Source organism: Silurus aristotelis (assembly GCF_946808225.1).
Source record: "Silurus aristotelis genome assembly, chromosome: 5".
Lineage (NCBI taxonomy): Eukaryota > Metazoa > Chordata > Actinopteri > Siluriformes > Siluridae > Silurus > Silurus aristotelis.
Window position 1 is genome coordinate 29,259,535 of NC_139578.1, and position 20,150 is coordinate 29,279,684.

Genomic DNA, 20,150 nt, shown 5'->3' on the forward strand with positions numbered 1-20,150 from the left:
AAACTCACAAGCCATGAACAAACCTCTTTTTTATTGTTATTTTGTACTTGTTGTTGTCGTAAGTAGTAGTTGTAAGAGCAGCTGTAATGGTAGTGTTGGTTGTTATAAAGGTAACTGTAGTAGAATTAGTTGTAGTAGTAGTGTTTGTTGTTGTAATCGAAAGTTGTAGTAGTTGTTATAGTAGTGTTTGTTGTTGCTGTAGAGGTAGAAGTAGTAGTTGTAAAAGTAGTGTTTCTTGTTGTAAAGATAGTTGTATTAGTTGTACTCATAGTGTTTGTCATGTAAAACTAGTTGTAGGAGTTTTAATAGTGTTTGTTGGCGTAGAGGCAGTTGTGTTAGTTCTAGTTGTATTAGTTGTACTAGTAGTGTTTGATGTTGCTGCTGTTAAGGTAGAAGTAGTAGTTGTAATACTAGTTGTTATTGATGTTGTAAAGGTAGTTTTATCAGTTTTACTAGTAGTGTTTGTTGTTTAAAGGTAGTTGTAGTGGTTGTAATATTAGTGTTTGATGCTGTAAAGGTATTTGTACTTGTAAAAGGGGTAGTTGTACTTGTACAAATAGTGATGGATATTGTAAATGTAATTGTAGCAGATGTAATAGTGTTTGTTGATGTTGTAGAGGTAGTTGTTAGGGTAGAAGTATTAGTTGTACTAGTAGTGTTGGTGTTGTAAAGGTAGTTGTACTTGTGAAAGTAGTTGTAATAGTAGTGTTTGTTGTTGTTGTTGCTGTTGCTGTCATTAAGGTCGAAGTAGTACTAGTTGTAGCAGTTGCAATAGTGTTTGTTGATGTAGAATTAGTTGTAGTATTGTACTAGTAGTGTTTTTGTAGAGGTTGTTGTACTAGTTGTTGTACTAGTAGTGTTTGTTGTTGTTGTTGTTGTTGTTGTTGTTGTTGTTGTTGTTGTTGTTGTTAAAGTAGTTGTAAATCGTTGTAAATCGTTACCATTTCGTAGATTTAAATGGAGAGCTATCCAGGATAATGCTAGTAAATTATGGCGTGCCACAAGGGTCAGTTCTAGGACCCCTGCTTTTCACAATATACATGCTTCCGTTAGGAAATATTATTAGAAGGCATGGAATTAGCTTCCATTGTTATGCTGATGATACCCAGCTATATATTTCATCCAAACCAGGCGATACAGCTCAATTAGCTCGCATAACTGAGTGTGTTGAAGAAATGAGAGATTGGATGACCCATAACTTTCTGCTATTAAATTCTGATAAAACGGAGATTTTGCTCATCGGCCCAAAAAATAGTACACAGAAGCTCCGGCATCTCAGCCTGCATTTAGACGGTTGTTCTGTAACTACTAGTTCAACGGTAAAAGACCTGGGAGTTATTTTAGACAGCAACTTATCTTTTAAAAATCACATCAATCAAGTTACAAAAACAGCCTTCTTTCACCTTAGAAATATTTCTAAGCTAAGAAATATGTTATCTATATCTGATGCAGAGACGCTCGTCCATGCGTTTATGACCTCTAGAATAGACTACTGTAATGCATTACTAGGTGGATGTCCTGCATCATTAATAAACAAGCTTCAGTTAGTTCAGAATGCTGCAGCAAGAGTTCTTACTAGGTCAAGAAAATACGATCATATAACCCCAATCTTATCGTCCCTACATTGGCTTCCTATTAAGTTTCGAATAGACTACAAACTACTGCTACTCACTTATAAAGCACTAAATGGTTTGGCTCCCATGTATCTATCCAGTCTTTTAACACGCTACAATCCGTCACGCTCCCTGAGATCTCAAAACTCTGGGCTTCTAGTAGTTCCTAGAATAGCAAAGTCCACTAAAGGCGGTAGAGCATTTTCACATTTAGCTCCTAAACTCTGGAATAGTCTTCCTGACAGTGTTCGGGGTTCAGATACACTCTCCCAGTTTAAGTACAGATTAAAAACATATCTTTTTAGCAAAGCCTACACATAACACACATCACACACATCACATCACAACCTTGTGCTCCAGAACATCTGATCACATCACGTTATCAACTTGTGCTGTTAATATCATGAACAGCAGCTACGCTAATTCCTCTCCACTGCTTCTCTTTCTCTCCCCATCCCGAGGCATCCTGAGGTTTGGCCAGCTCCAGTCACGTCCCACCTCGTGAAGATTATGGACCTATGGATGATCATGGAGAAGTAGATGCCGAGTGTTTAAAGGCCCTGGCACGGAGAAACTGATGCTGGATCTATGATGATCACAAATTGTTCTGTATTGTTAAAAGATTTATGATCAAACTCTTGATGTCACCCATATGAGGATGGGTTCCCCTTTGAGTCTGGTTCCTCTCAAGGTTTCTTCCATATATCATCTAAGGGAGTTTTTCCTTGCCACTGTCGCCACGGCTGCTCATCAGGGACAAACGCACACCATTCACCTTCACTGTTGTTTTCTGTAAAGCTGCTTTGAGACAATGTCTGTTGTGAAAAGCGCTATACAAATAAACTTGACTTGACTTGTAGTAGGTGTAGTAGTTGTGTATTTTGTTATAGTAGTTGTAGTAGTTGTGTTTGTATTAGAGGTAGAAGTAGTAGTTGTTATAGTGTTTGTTGATGGTGTAGAGGTAGTTGTAGTATTGTACTAGTAGTAATTTGTTGTAGAGGTAGTTGTAGTAGTTGTACTAGTAGTGTTTGTTGTTTAAGTAGTTGTGTTTGTTGTTGCAGAGGTAGATGTAGTAGTTGTTATAGTATTTGTTGTTAAGGTAGTTGTAGTAGTTGTGTTTGTTGTTGTAGAGGTAAATGTAGTAGTTGTAATAGTGTTTGTTGATGTAGAAGTGGTTGTAGTATTGTACTACTAGTGTTTGTTGTTGTTAAAGTAGTTGTAGTAGTTGTAATAGTAGTGTTTGTTGTTAAAGTATGTTTGTTGTTGTAGAGGAAGCTGTAGTAGTTGTAATAGTGTTTGTTGTTGTAGAGGAAGCTGTATTAGTTGTAATAGTGTTTGTTGTTAAAGTACTTGTGTTTGTTGTTGTCGAGGAAGCTGTAGTAGTTGTAATAGTGTTTGTTGTTGTAGAGGAAGCTGTAGTAGTTGTAATAGTGTTTGTTGTTGTAGAGGATGCTGTAGTAGTTGTAATAGTGTTTGTTGTTGTAGAGGAAGCTGTAGTAGTTGTAATAGTGTTTGTTGTTGTAGAGGAAGCTGTAGTAGTTGTAATAGTGTTTGTTGTTGTAGAGGAAGCTGTAGTAGTTGTAATAGTGTTTGTTGTTGTAGAGAAAGCTGTAGTAGTTGTAATAGTGTTTGTTGTTGTAGAGAAAGCTGTATTAGTTGTAATAGTGTTTGTTGTTGTAGAGGAAGCTGTAGTAGTTGTAATAGTGTTTGTTGTTGTAGAGGAAGCTGTAGTAGTTGTAATAGTGTTTGTTGTTGTAGAGGAAGCTGTAGTAGTTGTAATAGTGTTTGTTGTTGTAGAGAAAGCTGTAGTAGTTGTAATAGTGTTTGTTGTTGTAGAGGAAGCTGTAGTAGTTGTAATAGTGTTTGTTGTTGTAGAGGAAGCTGTAGTAGTTGTAATAGTGTTTGTTGTTGTAGAGAAAGCTGTATTAGTTGTAATAGTGTTTGTTGTTGTAAAGGAAGCTGTAGTAGTTGTAATAGTGTTTGTTGTTGTAGAGGAAGCTGTAGTAGTTGTAATAGTGTTTGTTGTTGTAGAAGAAGCTGTAGTAGTTGTAATAGTGTTTGTTGTTGTAGAGAAAGCTGTAGTAGTTGTAATAGTGTTTGTTGTTGTAGAGGAAGCTGTAGTAGTTGTAATAGTGTTTGTTGTTGTAGAGAAAGCTGTAGTAGTTGTAATAGTGTTTGTTGTTGTAGAGGAAGCTGTAGTAGTTGTAATAGTGTTTGTTGTTGTAGAGGAAGCTGTAGTAGTTGTAATAGTGTTTGTTGTTGTAGAGGAAGCTGTAGTAGTTGTAATAGTGTTTGTTGTTGTAGAGAAAGCTGTATTAGTTGTAATAGTGTTTGTTGTTGTAAAGGAAGCTGTAGTAGTTGTAATAGTGTTTGTTGTTGTAGAGGAAGCTGTAGTAGTTGTAATAGTGTTTGTTGTTGTAGAGGAAGCTGTAGTAGTTGTAATAGTGTTTGTTGATGTAGAGGAAGCTGTAGTAGTTGTAATAGTGTTTGTTGTTGTAGAGGAAGCTGTAGTAGTTGTAATAGTGTTTGTTGTTGTAGAGGAAGCTGTAGTAGTTGTAATAGTGTTTGTTGTTGTAGAGGAAGCTGTAGTAGTTGTAATAGTGTTTGTTGATGTAGAGGAAGCTGTAGTGGTTGTAATAGTGTTTGTTGTTGTAGAGGAAGCTGTAGTAGTTGTAATAGTGTTTGTTGTTGTAGAGGAAGCTGTAGTAGTTGTAATAGTGTTTGTTGATGTAGAGAAAGCTGTAGTGGTTGTAATAGTGTTTGTTGTTGTAGAGAAAGCTGTAGTAGTTGTAATAGTGTTTGTTGTTGTAGAGGAAGCTGTAGTAGTTGTAATAGTGTTTGTTGTTGTAGAGGAAGCTGTAGTGGTTGTAATAGTGTTTGTTGATGTAGAGGAAGCTGTAGTAGTTGTAATAGTGTTTGTTGATGTAGAGAAAGCTGTAGTAGTTGTAATAGTGTTTGTTGTTGTAGAGAAAGCTGTATTAGTTGTAATAGTGTTTGTTGATGTAGAGAAAGCTGTAGTAGTTGTAATAGTGTTTGTTGTTGTAGAGGAAGCTGTAGTAGTTGTAATAGTGTTTGTTGTTGTAGAGGAAGCTGTAGTAGTTGTAATAGTGTTTGTTGATGTAGAGGAAGCTGTAGTAGTTGTAATAGTGTTTGTTGTTGTAGAGGAAGCTGTAGTAGTTGTAATAGTGTTTGTTGATGTAGAGGAAGCTGTAGTAGTTGTAATAGTGTTTGTTGATGTAGAGAAAGCTGTAGTAGTTGTAATAGTGTTTGTTGTTGTAGAGGAAGCTGTAGTAGTTGTAATAGTGTTTGTTGTTGTAGAGGAAGCTGTAGTTGTTGTAATAGTGTTTGTTGATGTAGAGAAAGCTGTAGTAGTTGTAATAGTGTTTGTTGTTGTAGAGGAAGCTGTAGTGGTTGTAATAGTGTTTGTTGATGTAGAGATAGTTGTTAAGGTAGAAGTAGAGGTTGTAATACTAGTTTTGTGATATTTTATTCATTTTACTAGTAGTGTTTGTTGTAGTTGTTGTAACAGTAGTATTATTATTTTTAATTAAAACAACTGTGAACTGAACTTTGTTGTTATAAGTAGATTTGGTCATAACATATAACATCACTTTTCAGTGACTTTTTTCAGAGACCTACACAGGACCTGCACCTGATGAACTCCTGAGCCTAACATTCTCTTTTTATCAGGACTGAAAAATAAATCGGATGTATTTTATATATAAAGTTTCTCTCAGGGTTAGGGTTCACCCCCATTCTCCCTGAGACACTCATGTTTAGGAAACTGTGGAGGTATAAAATGACGCCTGTGTTCTGCTATTGATTACTTCAGTCTGGGTGGATGGATGAAGGCGTGTTTCCACGTTTTGGAGTGTGTTTTTTTTTTCATCTCTGGCTTTCGTTTGAGTTGCTGTTTGTACAATACGGAAACAGTGTGCAGGAAGTGAATGAAGGATACAATGTACGACGGTAAGTAATGTTACTCAGTAGTGTTTGAATGATACAATATAAAATATCTTCATGATGGTGTGTGTGTCTCAGTATTGGAGCTGGGAGGTGTTTTATAATCCAGGGGTCGCATAAAGGTCAATCTTTAAGCGTTTATAAGAGCTTATACGAGTTTATAAGAGTAACAGACACTTCATGTCCACAGGATTTGTTTATTTTACGTTTTGTTCACGTGAATCTGGGTTTAATAACAAACACGCAGGTGCGTATTTGTCCACCAGGAAGCGCACGACCATCTCCAAGACTGTTTTTTTTTTTAATTTAAAGAAAAGAAAAAGACACTTGATGGTTTTATTAACAATTCTTCTTTAAAGTCATTATGAACTTGAAGTTTTAAAGCTTTAAATCTTTCCAATTTGAAGCATATCCGCTTTTCTTTTCTTTCACTGACACTACTTTACTCTCTACTTCCGCTCTGGACTCTCCAAGACGTGACGCACAGGCGCGCTCACCTTTCCTGCGTCGCGTCGCGTCGCGTCACCTCACGTCACACACCCGAACAACACTTCCGCCTTAAATAGTGCCTTAATATTCTCAAAAACACACAATATGTTTCATACACACACACACACACACACACACACACACACACACACACACACACACTTATTTACTTACTTCCAGGAGCTTCTTTCTTTTATTTTGCATTTTCAACATTGAACATTTTAATACTGAAGACATCTTCAACTTGTGAAACATATGGAATTATGTAGGCAACAAACACGTGTTAAACAACCAGAACACATCTCGAGTCTTCAGATTCTCCCCTCTGGAGATTCTCTCAACCTCATGAGGTTTCCACCTGAAATGGTTTTCCTATAATCTTAAGGAATTCGCAGAGGTGTTGAGTGCTTGTTGGCTGCTTTTCCTTCACTCTCCGTGCCCAAATCATGTGAAATGGCTGATTGTGGAGGCCAGGTCATCTGATCCACCACTCCATCACTCTTTTTTTTTTGGGACAAATCGATCAATTAATCAAATGTTGGTTTGAGATGGTTTGGACATGTGCAGAGGAGGGACATGGGGTATATCACTAGGAGAATGCTGAGGATGGAGCCACCAGGAAGGAGGAAGATTAAGGAGGAGGTTTATGGATGGACTGGGGGTGTATGGAGACGGATGATCCTCTGTGGTGACTCCTAATGGGAGAAGCCAAAAGAAAAAGATGAAGAAGTAAAGCAAATGTTGGTCCCACCAAGTGCAAACCAAATGGGATTGAAAAAAATGCTGTGGTAGACATGCTGGTTAAATGTGCCCTCAACTTTCACCAACAGTGTCTGCAGAAAAGCACCTCTACACCATCACACCTCCTCCTCAATGTTTCACAGTGGGAACCACACATTTGGGAACCATCCGTTTCTCCATTTCAGAACCCAAAATCTCAAATTTGGACTCATCCGACCAAAAGACAGTTTTCTAATGTCTATTGTGTTTCTTGGCCCAAGCAAGATTCTAATGCTTGTTGTTCTTCCAAAATAATGTTTTTGACTACGAAGGCCTGACTTTACACAGATCCCTCTGAACAGTGGATATTAGAATATGACCTCCACTTGAACTTTGAGAAGAATTGTGTAAATTGACAGTTTCTGAGGCTGGTAATTTGAATACACTTATCCCCTGCAGCAGAGGTAGCTCTTGGTCTTCCTTTTCTAGGACAGTCTCCATGAGAATTGTTTCCTCATAGCGTGTGATGGTTTTGGAGACTGTATAATATGGATGAGTCCAGTAGATTTAGTAGTACTAATAGGAGCTACTGACTCTGTGTTTAATCTTTCCTCTGCATAAGACAACTGATGATCTGAAGCCCAATAACAAGGCAAGAAATGTCACAAATGAATTCTTGACATAGCAAACCTCTGAACTGAAACCACAGATGACTAACTCGTTAATCTGACGTGAGAATTTCTGCACAGCCGTCATCAAAGCTAAATGTAGCTTTAGACCATCTAAAACATATTCAAGGTGATTTAACACGTTTTATTTTTATTATTATTATTATTATTATTATTATTAAATAATTTCATACGGGTTCTTTCATAGGTTGGTCGTCCAAACTGTCCATATGTTTACACAAATCATGTAAGTTTTACACTTTAGACTTTTTCTCAGAAATTTGTTTCTGTTTATTAAATTTTTTATTTTTACGTAATCCTTTTCACATTTCTTTGGTTCTTTTCACATGACTTGTGACATTTCACAAGCGAGCGTTTTTTTTTTTTCTTCATTTTATTGACGTCATCTGCATCCTAGTGACATCGTCATCATTCTGTCCATTATTCGTTATTTTCCCCTTTTATTTTTAGCTCCTTTCATTTGATGCAATTCTTTTTTTTCTTCTCAAATGCCATTTATTTTTGTGATATTTATTTTTTTCCCCCACACAATTTACTCATTTTCTTTTTTTCTGTCATGTTTAATGTTTGTCCTTTGTGTATTAATAATTTTTTTTTTATTATTCATATACTTCTATATAATTTAATATATTTTTAATAAAAAAAAAATGGTCTTATATATAATTACATCATTTTTAAATATTTTTTTTTTATTATTCACACACATATATATATATATATATAAAAAATTTTTTTTTTTATAATAATTTTTTATTTATTAGGTGTGTGTGTGTGTGTGTGGTGTGTGTGTGTGTGTGTGTGTGTGTGTGTGTGTGTGAGTAGAAATATATGGATGTTAATATTTACATGATAACTACTTGGATTCGCACACAATTTCAGAGCCACATGATTTTCCTGTCCCTAGCTTTGATCATATTTTTATTCATTTGAAATATTAAAAAAAATAAAATAAAAAATTGAAAAGACAAAGAGGAATTAAGAAGTTTACACTAGCATGCTGTATAGATCAGATGTGTCTGTGTACACATCTATTATTAAAAAACAACTAGTTCATATTTTAGATGTGTTTGTGTTGTGCGTCACATGACTTAAGTTAATTCTTGTATGTTTCCTTCCTGTCTGAATCCCAAATGGCTTCCAGTTGTACACTTATAATATGTAGCTGCTCCTATCGAAATCCCTTATAAAAGTGCATGTATAGAGCACAGGAAGCCATTTGGGATTTGGCCCATGTCTCATTAAGCAGTGAAACCATGGAGTTGGGCATCATGAGGTCCTCAGACCTCATCAAGAAGGAGCGTCTGGATTACGGCGGATTCGGGGAGGTGTTTCTGTGTTACCACATAACACTGGGACATGTGGTGCAGAAAAGAGTTTACACCGGACCACCTCGTAAAGAGTGAGTGTGTGTGTGTGTGTGTGTGTGTGTGTGTGTGTGTGTGTGTGTGTGTGTGTGTGTGTGTGTGTGTGTGTGTGTGTGTGTTACACAAGATGAGATTAGATCACACTACCAGTCCAGTTCAGAAATTATAAAACCAGAGAAACACAAGACCAAGACGGAGCATTAAGAAAAAGAAATCGGCTGACTCTAGATTAGACTTGATTAGATCAGTCAAGATCAGACATAAAAAGACAGATGTGAAATGATTAAAAAAGACCAGACTAAACAAAACTAACAAATGCAGAAAAAAAAGACTAGACAACACGCAAACAGACCAGACAAAACAACACAATCGGACAAGAGAAGACCAGATTTGACAAGAAAAGACAATATAAGGCTGTATCAGATGAGATCGGATGAGAAATAACACAGCTAAAAAAAAAAAATACAAACTCAAGATCGGTCATGATCTCAGGCAAAGATCAGACTAGACAAAACAAGCCAAGCAAAAATGGACAAAACCTGAATAAAAGATGAGCCAAAATTAGACACAACCAAATAAGGTAAGATTGGATCAGACAAGACTAGACCAAACCTGAAACCATCTGCCAAAAATAGAAAAAGACCTAAACAGACAGACAGACATGTCTAGACCATAATTGACAAGATCACGTCAAGATCGGACATAATCAGACTAAAAACAAGAAATGCCAAAGGAACAGAAGCCTGCATTGTCACAAGCATTTGAGGGTCTACGTTACATCAGATCAGACATTGACAAAACCAGACCTTATAAGTCAACATCAGACCAGACATGACAAGAAAAGGCAAGATCATTTCAGACCTCATCAGAGAAGCCGTTACACAAAACAAGACAAAAATCAAGCAGGAGTCCATTTAGAATCTTCCCTTTTTAATCTTGAAGCTCTTTCGGTCTCTAAAGGCTCCTGTTTTTTTTTTTTTTTGGTGTTTTTTTTTTTTTTTTTTTTGGGGGGTTTTTTTCTCCCTTCTTCCTCAAACATCCATTCGATTACATTGTGTTTGAAACTAAAAACTAGGGAAGCGAAAGTGTTTTGTGTTGTAGAGCTCCACTCTGTACATATGGTTTGACTGTAGCTGTATTCATGTCTAAAGTATTTGGACACCTGATTTTCTGGCCACACGTGGTTCATCTCCAAACCATCACCACAAATATATAATATATAGATTCACTTTCACCCAAAATATATAAACAGACAGATTTTATATTTTTTTTTTTATAAAAAATCCGGAAAGTTCCTTTCTCCAGACATGAAATGGGAGCCATGTTGGTTCAGGATTCCATTCGCTCTACAGAATTAATCTCCAGCCTTCATGCTTCAAGCTCCCACCTCCATGTTCTTCTGCTAGAGACGAAATTTGGCAGAACAGAACTTTCTTCCAGTCTGTCCAATTCTTGTAATTTTTGCCTTTTTATGTAGTTTTAATGCACGGAAATAAACACATATATTACAATGCGACGTAATCCATCTCCATTTTGATGTGTTTAAGCACGTGTTTGGTTGTGCGTGCAGGCAGAGGTCGTCTCTGCTGGAGGAAGGCAGTCTGATGAGCAGGTTGAAACACGAGCGTGTGGTCAAGCTGCTGGGGGTCATACTTGAGGACGGCGATTACTCCCTGGTCATGGAGCTCATTCCTAAAGGCAACCTGCTGGCCATGCTGCAGAAAGTGAGTACGCCAGACTGCGGATCTTCCCAGTGCATTCGGCTTCATTTTACACACGGTACAGTCCAAGAATAAACGAGATATCGAAGTCTCGCACCATTCAGAGCGAGAGGACCGGGAAATGGTTCCGTTTAGATCGAAACCAGCGTTCAATAATGTTCCTGTTTAGCCTTTTATACCAGCTACTGGTATCGACGCTGGTATAACATGCCGTTAGCAAGAAGGTATTTTTTAATTGTGTCTTTACTACAATCCCTATCCGTGCAACGCAATGACGTCCGCACGTGTTTCCTCGAAGGCGACCACTGTTTTACAGAGGAAGAACAATGATTTTAAGCCCCGCCCCCCATTTTAAGGCTTCCAGTCCATTATTTAAACTGAGCGATCTCCTTATCCTCGTCAACACGCTCGCCTGCGTTACCGATAGAATCGCTAACACGATGTCAGCTGGTTCCTTTTTGGGATCGAGTTCAATCGCAGGCCATCCACCCGCTCTCCTCGTTACGTTCTGGATTATTCGCAAATCGCCATCATAAAAACCGAGAAAATGAATACGAACATTTTTTTTTTTCGGCTGTATACAGCAGTTAATATGTTCACGTCAAGCATCAGAATGAAGAGAAAGCGTGATTTGTAGCAGTGACCCGGTTGTTGGCTTGATCTCCTGGGATTTTTACACGTAACAAGTCTGTACCTATGATCGCCTCAGGTTCTTATTCTTGGCTGACAGGAGTAGGACCTGATGTTGGCCTATCTTGGTTGTTTTTATATCAACAAGTAGATTCAGGTTGTAGACAGACTGTTTTGAGCGCTGGATGTTTTTTTGTTTGTTTGTTTGTTTTTGTATTTTTGAGCTTTTCTGGGTAAACTCTGAGAGACTGGTGCATGTGAAACTCTCAGCATGAGATCCGCAGTTTCTAGAGTACTCAACTAGCTGCTTTGGTTCCAAAATAACACAAAGGGTCAAATGGTGTTAGTTGCAGAGATCTTTTTTTTGTTGTTGTTTGTTTGATTTGAACACCAATTGAATCTGCTGCTTTCTTGTGAAACCAGGTGAGCGTTCCAGTGTCCATTAAAGGAAGGATAATTCTGGAGATCCTGGAGGGAATGGTTTATCTAACAGACAACCACGTGATCCACAAGGATCTGAAACCGGAAAACGTCCTGGTCGACGAACGTTTCCATATAAAGGTACAGGAACATTTCAAGATTGTCGACTTCTGTCCACCACCTGAACAAAAAATCTCATTTCTGAACTAAAAATGCAGCTGAAAGAAATTTGCATTCGTCAGTTAAGTGAAAAGGATAATGCACTAAGAAAAACAGTATAATCTATTTTAAAAAAAGGTTTATATATTAGTGCGCGTCCTGTTTAATTTGTATACAGTGTATATCCAAAAGTATTGGAACGCCCAACTTTTCCAGCCCAACTTTTTCTCCAAATGTTATTTTCTTTTCCCCCCTCCACTCGAACTAAAACCCAAAACCCGTTCCAGCATGACGATGCCCCATCCTCAAACCCCCTGCTAAAGTAATTAAACTTTTGACCACACGGCGTCATTAGGACCTCCAAACTAATAATAGGTGAGCATTGTGTATTTTAAATGTGAAAGAACGATTAATCGTTGTGTGTGTGTGTGACGCAGATTGCAGACCTCGGGCTTGCCACGTGTCAGACGTGGAGTCGTCTGACGAGGGAGGAGTCACGCAGACAGAGTCGGGGAGGAAAGAAGTCGTGTGTGGTGGCCGCCGGGACGCTGTGCTACATGGCTCCCGAACACCTTGAAAGCATCAACACTCGCTCCACGGAAAAGTCGGACGTTTACAGCTTCGCCATTGTGGTGTGGGTTATTCTGACCCGCCAGGAGCCTTATGAGAGTGAGTGACTTTGAACATCAGACACTGGGATGCTTCATTTAGGTTTATAACTTTATCCATGGGCATGAATTGTGTCCTAGAAGCTCATTAGTACTTAGTAATAGATGGGTATCATATTAACCCTTGTTCTGGGAATAGCGATTCTTATATGGATCCTTATATGGCTGGAAAAGTCAGGTGTCCCATTACTTTTGCCATATAGTGTAAAATGTTTGCACTTTTCTGGCCACAAGCTTCAGAGGTACACAGAGCAGCATCTCTAGTTGCGTCACATTGACATGAGCGATATTGTAGTTCTGTTAATGCAATTGCACGTTTTTTTAGGAATGGTACACAAAAATTCACGGTTCGGTGTGAATCGCTTTTTAGTTTTTTAGTTTTTTTTTTACTTAGTTTATTAATTATTTACATTTGTGATCAACATTTTACACATACATAATTAATAAATAAAATGCTTCTTGGTTAAATAATATATAAAATCATATTTTATAAAAAATTATATTAATTAATGCAATACACTTTTTATTATATTGATTAATTGAGTAATCAATTCAAATGGCACAAATCAAATTGATTAAAATAAATGGAAAAATTGTAATTAAATAATTTACATTTGCTAGACCCATGTTTTACATTTTTACATTTAATATTTAATTTTCTAAAGATCTGATCTACTTAAATGTTCTATATAATTCAGCAGACTTTAACAAATGTCTTCATTCCCTCCATCCTTCATTTATTCGCTCCCTGGATATGTGGAATTGTCAGGATTTTTGAAGCTGGACATAAAACGCTAAAGAATCCATAGCCCTAGCGTATTTCCGGTACGGAGTCAGTAGTCACAGTGACACTGCGCTAACTCTAGTTCCTTTTTTTTTTTATACCCCTGGCGTTATTGTGTATGTTTAATAATAATAATTAAAGAAATGCCCTCAAAGTGAGAGGCGGAGAATAAACAAACTTGTGGTTTGCATCTTAATGCGATCGTGAGAGAACTCAGATTACGTAACAAGGATCACACCGAAAACTCTGTACAGAAAGATTTTGGTAGGAACAGATGGTACCGTTACACCCCATTTCTGAAACTCACTCAGGTCACGTCAGATCTGTTGAAACTTTCGGAAGAATTTCCAATTTAATTTTAAGATAAGACAAGATCAACCATTTGGTTTTTCATGTATTCATTTTGGATATAGTAATGCTTTAGGTTTTCCATAAGCTGCATCTGATGTATTTTGCGATCCGGAATTTCATTTCATTCATCATTCTCTTTGATCCTGTCTCATGAATCAAAACGAAACGAATCGTGACTGGAATGTTTGTTTAACATAAAAGTCGCAGAAAAGATCTATGGTGCTGCTTGTTTTCAAATGTAGCATCCAGACATGGCAAGAGTAAGTCCAACATGATGGAGTTTAATTTACTTGATTTACTTAATTTACTTCAAATCATATATATATATATATATATATATATATATATACACACACACACACACACACACACACACATACATACATACATACATATAACAAAGTTTTGGAGCCCATTGTAAGTATTTATGGCTCAAGATGTGTGAAGTCTTGCCTACAAATATTAGGAAATGAGCAGGTTGGAGTGTCATTTTCATTTCCAGTATAATTCAAGTTTATATGACTGTGTTTCCAGATGCTCTTAGTCAAGACCACATCTGTCAGTGTGTACGTAAAGGAGACCGTCCAGACGAGGGCCTTATTCCGAACGATTCTCCAGAACAGATCATCTCTTTAATGAAAAAATGTTGGGGGCATGACCCTCAGAAACGACCCCGCTTTAAAGGTATGGGATTCGGGTGTTTTGGGAGGGAGAAAAAAAGATATTTCCTGGAATCCTGTTAATGAAGTAAAAGTAATTTATATACAACCATTAGAGTTTAGAGAGGGTCATGTGACCTTACATAACACGCAATCACTATTGACATTGCTGTGGATGAATTATTGGGATGGGATGGAAAAAATAGAAAGTTGTTGTGGTGTAATTCTTCACATAAATAAATCAATTCTTTTAGAGTTTTCTTTCTTACACCCCTTTTCCTGCTTTTTACAGAGAGCTACGACAACTTTCTACCTTTCTATAAGCAGGACCTGGAAAAACATGTTGAGCGGGATTTAAAAGCCCTTAACGTAAGTGTCGCTCACTGCAGAAGTCATTTTTACCTCAGGAATTAAAGATTAGAGGTCATTATTAATTGACAGCCCTAATGTGTATATAAAATGACCTCTAATCTTCAATTCCTGAGGTAAAAATGACTGAGGTAATCGTGTGATAGTCATGTGTTAACCTGTGATCAATCGCATATTTGTATCTGTTCTAAATGTAGCTTACATTAAGTTTTTAATACTCTAATCAACATGCGCTTGGACAAATATTGATGCTTTATGCGAACGTATGTTTATTAATAGTGAAACCGAACACAACATAGAGCATGAAGATCAATATTCTTGTGAATGTTTTACAATAATTACGGTGTTTTAAATTCCCTAAATGATTAGGACACCAAATGAAACCTTTGCTATGCTTCCAAACGGACGGTTTTAATTGCCGGATCTGTGCACTGTGGTGGATTTTGGGATTTTGGTGCTTGATATGAGACATGTTTTAAAGACGCTAAACATGTTTTTCTAAGAACTTGGTCATGTCTATTAAACACATGGAAAAAAAGATCTTCGAAAAGGTGCAGGTTCCCATTTTACTTCTCTTTTTTTGCACTGAGCCAGTTGCTCAAACAGACAAGTTTTACATTACAGGTTACATTTTCAGATGACAGGACAGCCCGTAAAAATATTCTTCTCAATGTTTTGAAAGTCATTTCGGTGTTTTTAAAGGACGTAAATCATCAGGACACCAAACAGAACTTTTGCTATGTTTCCACACAGACGGTTTTAATTGCCGGATCTGTGCATCATGGAGGAGTTTGGTGCTGATTTGAGACTCGGTGTATCAGTAAAACAAATGTTTATTGATTATAAAATAATTTTTCGGTGGAGTTTATTTTATTTTATATTTGAGTGAAGAAAGGATGTCGTGAATAAAGGTGTGTTGCGTTTAGGATAAAAATTTTGCCTCTTTTATCTTTATTCATATTTTTCATAAAAATGGTCAATGCAGCCAATCAGGAGTTGAGAGAGCCGTGGGAGAGCGGTGTAAGTATCTGCTACATGGATGAATGTGGATTACAATAAATATGTCATTTCATTATTTCACGTGTAACGCAGGATTCATATGAAGGTCCACCAGAGCTGCTGGAAAAGTTAAAAACACTGTCGACAGAGCCGGGAGTCACAACCACAGGTACTCTGACCTCTAAAACCAACAATTATACAAATAATTATAAATTTATATATATATATATATATACATATACACACAGTGGAACCCACTTATCTCGCCCTCGGTTACCTTGACAACCCTATTAAGTCGACGTTTTTGAAGTGGAACCGCCAAATTCTCGCTTTTTCTAAGCATTTTTTATCGGTTATGTCGACTTTTTTATGTCGCCGAACCCTGATATCTCGAGCACAAGGGGGAAAAAATTTGCCATTTAACGTCAGTTATGTCGATCCGCACTGTGCAGCCGCAGAAGAACTCGCGAAAATGGCGGAAAAATCAAACCTTCCAGCTGCTCCAGGTGTTGTATTGTATACTGGTGAATCTCTGCTGTTAGTTAGTGCACATATGCCTTCTGTTGTTAAATGTTATGCGATGAACGGGAGGCGAAAACGTGGGATGAGCAGCAAAAGCATAGAATGAACACGGGCAGGATCGGGGGGGAATCCGCGGTGCGCTTTGGGAAGAAAAGAGCAGCCGGTGAGAGAGTGCCGGTGGGAAGACACGTACCGGGATACGCATGAGCGATAACAACGACCGCCGTGAACCAACATATACCAACAATAACAGACAGTGAGAGTGTGGAAGTTTAAATAGGAGCTGGTGATGATGATAAACGAGCACCATATGTGCGCGATTGAAGCCGGGAGCTTCAGAGAAAGCGGCTGAGAAAACACCTGACACGCTGAAGGGGGCCGAAGGGGGCGTGGCAGGGGGATTCCTGACAGATAAACATGTACTGTATGTATTTTTATAGCACGCCTTCATCAAACAAATCGCGGCAACGCTGTTGTGTAAAAAAACCCTTCAAAAACACGTGCATGCACATTCTCATTTATTAACGCACATCATGTACATAAAGAAATTTCAAGCACGTTAATATACTGCCGCCATTTAGATTTCCGTTTATCTCGATCATCGGTTACCTCGATGCTTTTTGGCGACCCCCTAGGACATCGACATAACCGGGTTCCACTGTATTTATATATAAAAGAGACAGATAGATGGATGGCTGGATGGATAGATATTTTGTGTAAAGTAAAGACAGACAGACACATAGATAGATAGAGATATAGATAGATAAAGAGACAGACAGATAGATGGATACATGAGCAGATGATAGACAGACAGATATTTTGTGTAATGTTAATGTTGAAGGTCTTTGTGTCAGGATTGGAGGCTCCATCTTTTCCACAACGCTCTGGTGACTCTCCTACCCCTCTGAGGAGTTCAGACCTGGGGCCAGTGGAAGCCAGCTTGGAGGACCTGAGCTTAATGACCTCCGGTTCCTTTCAAGTGGACGCGGTTCCCGATCAGCCCTCCACCCCTTTCAATCTGGAGCAGAAACTGGACCAAGAGTTCAACTACCACAAATGCGGCAGCTACATCCCCGAGCCTCAGCCCAACCTCCCCTCTGCCCATAGCGCCAATCCACTCTTGCAGGCTGCACCACCTTCTAACTGGTCACCAGATGTTCCTCAGCAGGTGTCCTCGGTGCAGTCTTGGTCCAAACCCAACCCGTATCCTCAAGAGTCTGGGTTCAGGCCGGATTATGACACCCAAATATCAGTGCCGCCTTCACATTGCACACCGTACCAACAGTCGAAACCTTTGGAACGCCTGCAGTCCTGGCCTTCTGACCTCTCTGCAACAGGGTTTTCTCCTCAGACAGAAACAGGTACACACACACACACACACACACACACACACACACACACACACTGTAACAAGAACTTTAAAACTCTGTAGCCTATACTTCAAATTATATCTCCAAATAGTTCTTCTGAGTTAAAACTGAACAATATGATATTGTCTGTGTTTTTGCCTCATATATTAGTTCATTGGTGTAACTATGATTGGTGTAACTAGTTTTCAAAGCACTGAGGTCACAAAGCCACAAGACACAGCCGTACTTATTCTTATACTGTATGTGCACGTAGCCTTGTGGAATCCGCTTCTAAAAGCTCAGGCTAGTGATTTCCATCCCCCCACCTTTCAGGGGGTATTTTAGGGAATACATAATACACAATATCCAGTTTCCCAAGTTGATGCAATACTTGTAGTTTGCCCCGCATGATGTCCAATTCGGTAAGAAAATTGTAAATCGACATGCTAGGGTCTTCTAGGCGAGGTATTTCTCCTCTGATCAGCCTGTGTGGCTGTCTGGTGGCCATCTTGGACAAAAACAAAAACAAATGCAGTTACAAATGTTGGCCACTAGGTGTAAGTTGATGCAGTATCAGACACTGTACTTTAATATACATGTGGCAGGCATCTTTATGCAGAGGAATCAATATCCTTTCAATATCCCTTATTCATAAAACTAAGCAGTTGTGGGGTTAAGGGCCTTGCTCAGGGGCCCAGGAGTGGCAACAATTATTTCTCCACTAAATCCAGTTGAACATCTTCCCAGAAGAGTGGTGGTTATCATAGCATCAAACAGAAACTAACTGAGGAAGGGGATGTACAAACTTTAATCCATAAGGTGTACATTAATACGTCACGTAATACGTTTCTTCTTGACATCACGTTTCAGGCGGATCGGTGTACATCACTCAGGCCAGCGGGATTCAGATCGGGAACAACAACACCATGAATTTCCGCAGTATTGACGGTTCGTCCGTCAGCTCTCAGTTCAGCACTTTGTCCTCCAACTCGAAGTATAAAGATCTACTGATGAAGTATGGTAAGCGTCTTTCACATACACTCGCTTACCATATATAGAATAAATAAAATAGAATAATACCATTTTAAGGAGCATCACGTCTTCTGTGCGTATACATCCGGGAACTGTGGAGAGCCATCGCTGAAGTTTTGGCAAACTTTTTTTTTCATGTGTGTCTGATACAGGATTCTTAACAGTTCTGGGTCTTCTTTGTTGCGTTTTTCATTTCACGACGTGCCAAATGTTTTTGGAGCTAAATAGAGAATTTTTTTTGTATGTGGTTTAACAGGTGAACCGAAAAATGTATCAAAGAGAAAAAGGCACCAGAAGATAACAACGGCTTTATTATTAGAAGAGACATGAGACAGTAAAACAGTTCAGATTTTAAACTTACAAGTTTACATCTTATCACTCAGTCGTTCACTGTAAGAACTCGAGCATCGTGTGCAGTCTCCATGGATGTCAAGCAGAAGAACCCTTCGTATAAAGATCGATACACGAAAGCTCACATTTCTGTAAATATCTGTGTTTTCTCAGAGGACCACAGTGTAACCGATGAACATCTGGAGCTGATTCGAAAGAACATAGGCGCCAAATGGAAAGCCTGCGCCCGAAAGCTGGGCCTCACCGAGGTGGAGATCGACGCCATCGAACACGACTACGCACGCGACGGCCTGGCCGAGAAAGTCCACCAGATGCTGGAGCGCTGGAAGATGAAGGAAGGTCTTCAAGGCTGCACTGTCGGGAAACTGTGCCGCAGCCTGGAGCAGTACGTTAAAGCAGACGTGCTTATCGATCTGCTGCACAAGTCTCAGGACTTCACCTCGCTTTCAAACGCCAGCACTATGAGCCTCTTCTAACGTTATGTAATCCTGGTGAATTTAAAATGCAATGGAATTTTTTTTTTTTTTTTTTTTTTTTCCTCCACATTTTATATTACCAATTTTTCATGATTCACAGATAAGCCAGCTGATGTATGGACACAATTAATTGTATGTTATTTTGCTGAAATATAAGAAATGAAAAATGATTGTCATGTACATTTTTAATCATTTGCTTAAAAAAAATCAATTTGATGATCATTTTTGAATCATGAAAATCAGTGAAACACCAAAAAACAATTTCAAATAATCACCGTTCTCAAAATAGTTAAAAAATGACTTTACAAATGTAAAACAAGATTTTATAATGCTGAAATCCTTAAATAGCATTTTATACAAGGCTCCGACTAGAACCTTATTAGAAGCTCTAGAGCCTGTAGTTATTTAATAAACCCCTCAAAGAGCCCAAAAACTTTTCATTATTATTGAAGCACCTAAAAAGTTCTATATGCACTATATGGACAAATGTTTGTGGACACCTGAGTGTAAGATTTGTGCTTTTTTGTTGAAAATCCACATTTTGGATATCTTGTGGGGGTTCACATTCATCCTTAAAAGGGTTGAAATCAAAGCTCTAAAAACATATCTTCCACATCATCCAACCCATGTTAAGCAGATCTTCATGGAGCCGGTTTTGAAAAGGTTTGGGTCCCCTAGTTGAATTGAAGGAAAAGTTTCATGCTGCCACATCCAAAGACGTCCAACTTTGCGGTAAGGGTTTGTTGAAGAACCGCATCTGGCTGGAAAAGCTGTGTCCCAATACTTTTGGCATTATAGCGTATGAAGTGTACGATCATTTGA

General features: G+C 38.3%; 1 protein-coding gene and 1 long non-coding RNA gene across 4 annotated transcripts; one reads left to right on the forward strand and one right to left on the reverse strand.

Annotated features, from left to right (window-relative positions):
- Positions 1-5,431: 5,431 nt before the first annotated feature.
- Positions 5,432-19,761, forward strand: ripk1l (receptor (TNFRSF)-interacting serine-threonine kinase 1, like). 3 transcript variants are annotated; one of them, XM_083543004.1, is made up of 12 exons: positions 5,439-5,582; positions 7,662-7,700; positions 8,616-8,873; positions 10,409-10,562; positions 11,613-11,750; positions 12,206-12,437; positions 14,106-14,255; positions 14,523-14,599; positions 15,692-15,767; positions 16,975-17,481; positions 18,340-18,489; positions 19,006-19,761. In XM_083543004.1, exons 3-12 carry the CDS (start codon positions 8,668-8,670, stop codon positions 19,326-19,328), a joined length of 2,013 nt encoding a protein of 670 aa, XP_083399130.1. In that variant the 5' UTR covers positions 5,439-5,582; positions 7,662-7,700; positions 8,616-8,667; the 3' UTR covers positions 19,329-19,761. The 3 variants fall into 3 exon arrangements, with proteins under 3 accessions (XP_083399128.1, XP_083399130.1, XP_083399129.1); XM_083543002.1 differs by lacking the exon at positions 7,662-7,700 and having other exon boundaries at positions 5,432-5,582; XM_083543003.1 differs by lacking the exons at positions 5,439-5,582; positions 7,662-7,700 and adding an exon at positions 7,449-7,516.
- LOC310726975 lies at positions 6,257-7,401 on the reverse strand. The gene is made up of 2 exons (XR_014533903.1): positions 6,927-7,401; positions 6,257-6,882 (listed from the first exon to the last, which is right to left on the reverse strand). It is a non-coding gene; the product is annotated as an uncharacterized lncRNA (long non-coding RNA).
- Positions 19,762-20,150: the final 389 nt, after the last annotated feature.

What these genes read in the sequence shown, in the direction of transcription:
- ripk1l (XM_083543002.1), top strand. Translation starts at nt 8,668, where the DNA reads ATGTATAGAGCACAGGAAGCCATTTGGGATTTGGCCCATGTCTCATTA. An exon ending in GAAACGACCCCGCTTTAAAG is followed by an intron (nt 14,256 to 14,522) that starts GTATGGGATTCG and finishes TGCTTTTTACAG; the next exon opens with AGAGCTACGACAACTTTCTA. An exon ending in GGGATTTAAAAGCCCTTAAC is followed by an intron (nt 14,600 to 15,691) that starts GTAAGTGTCGCT and finishes CGTGTAACGCAG; the next exon opens with GATTCATATGAAGGTCCACC.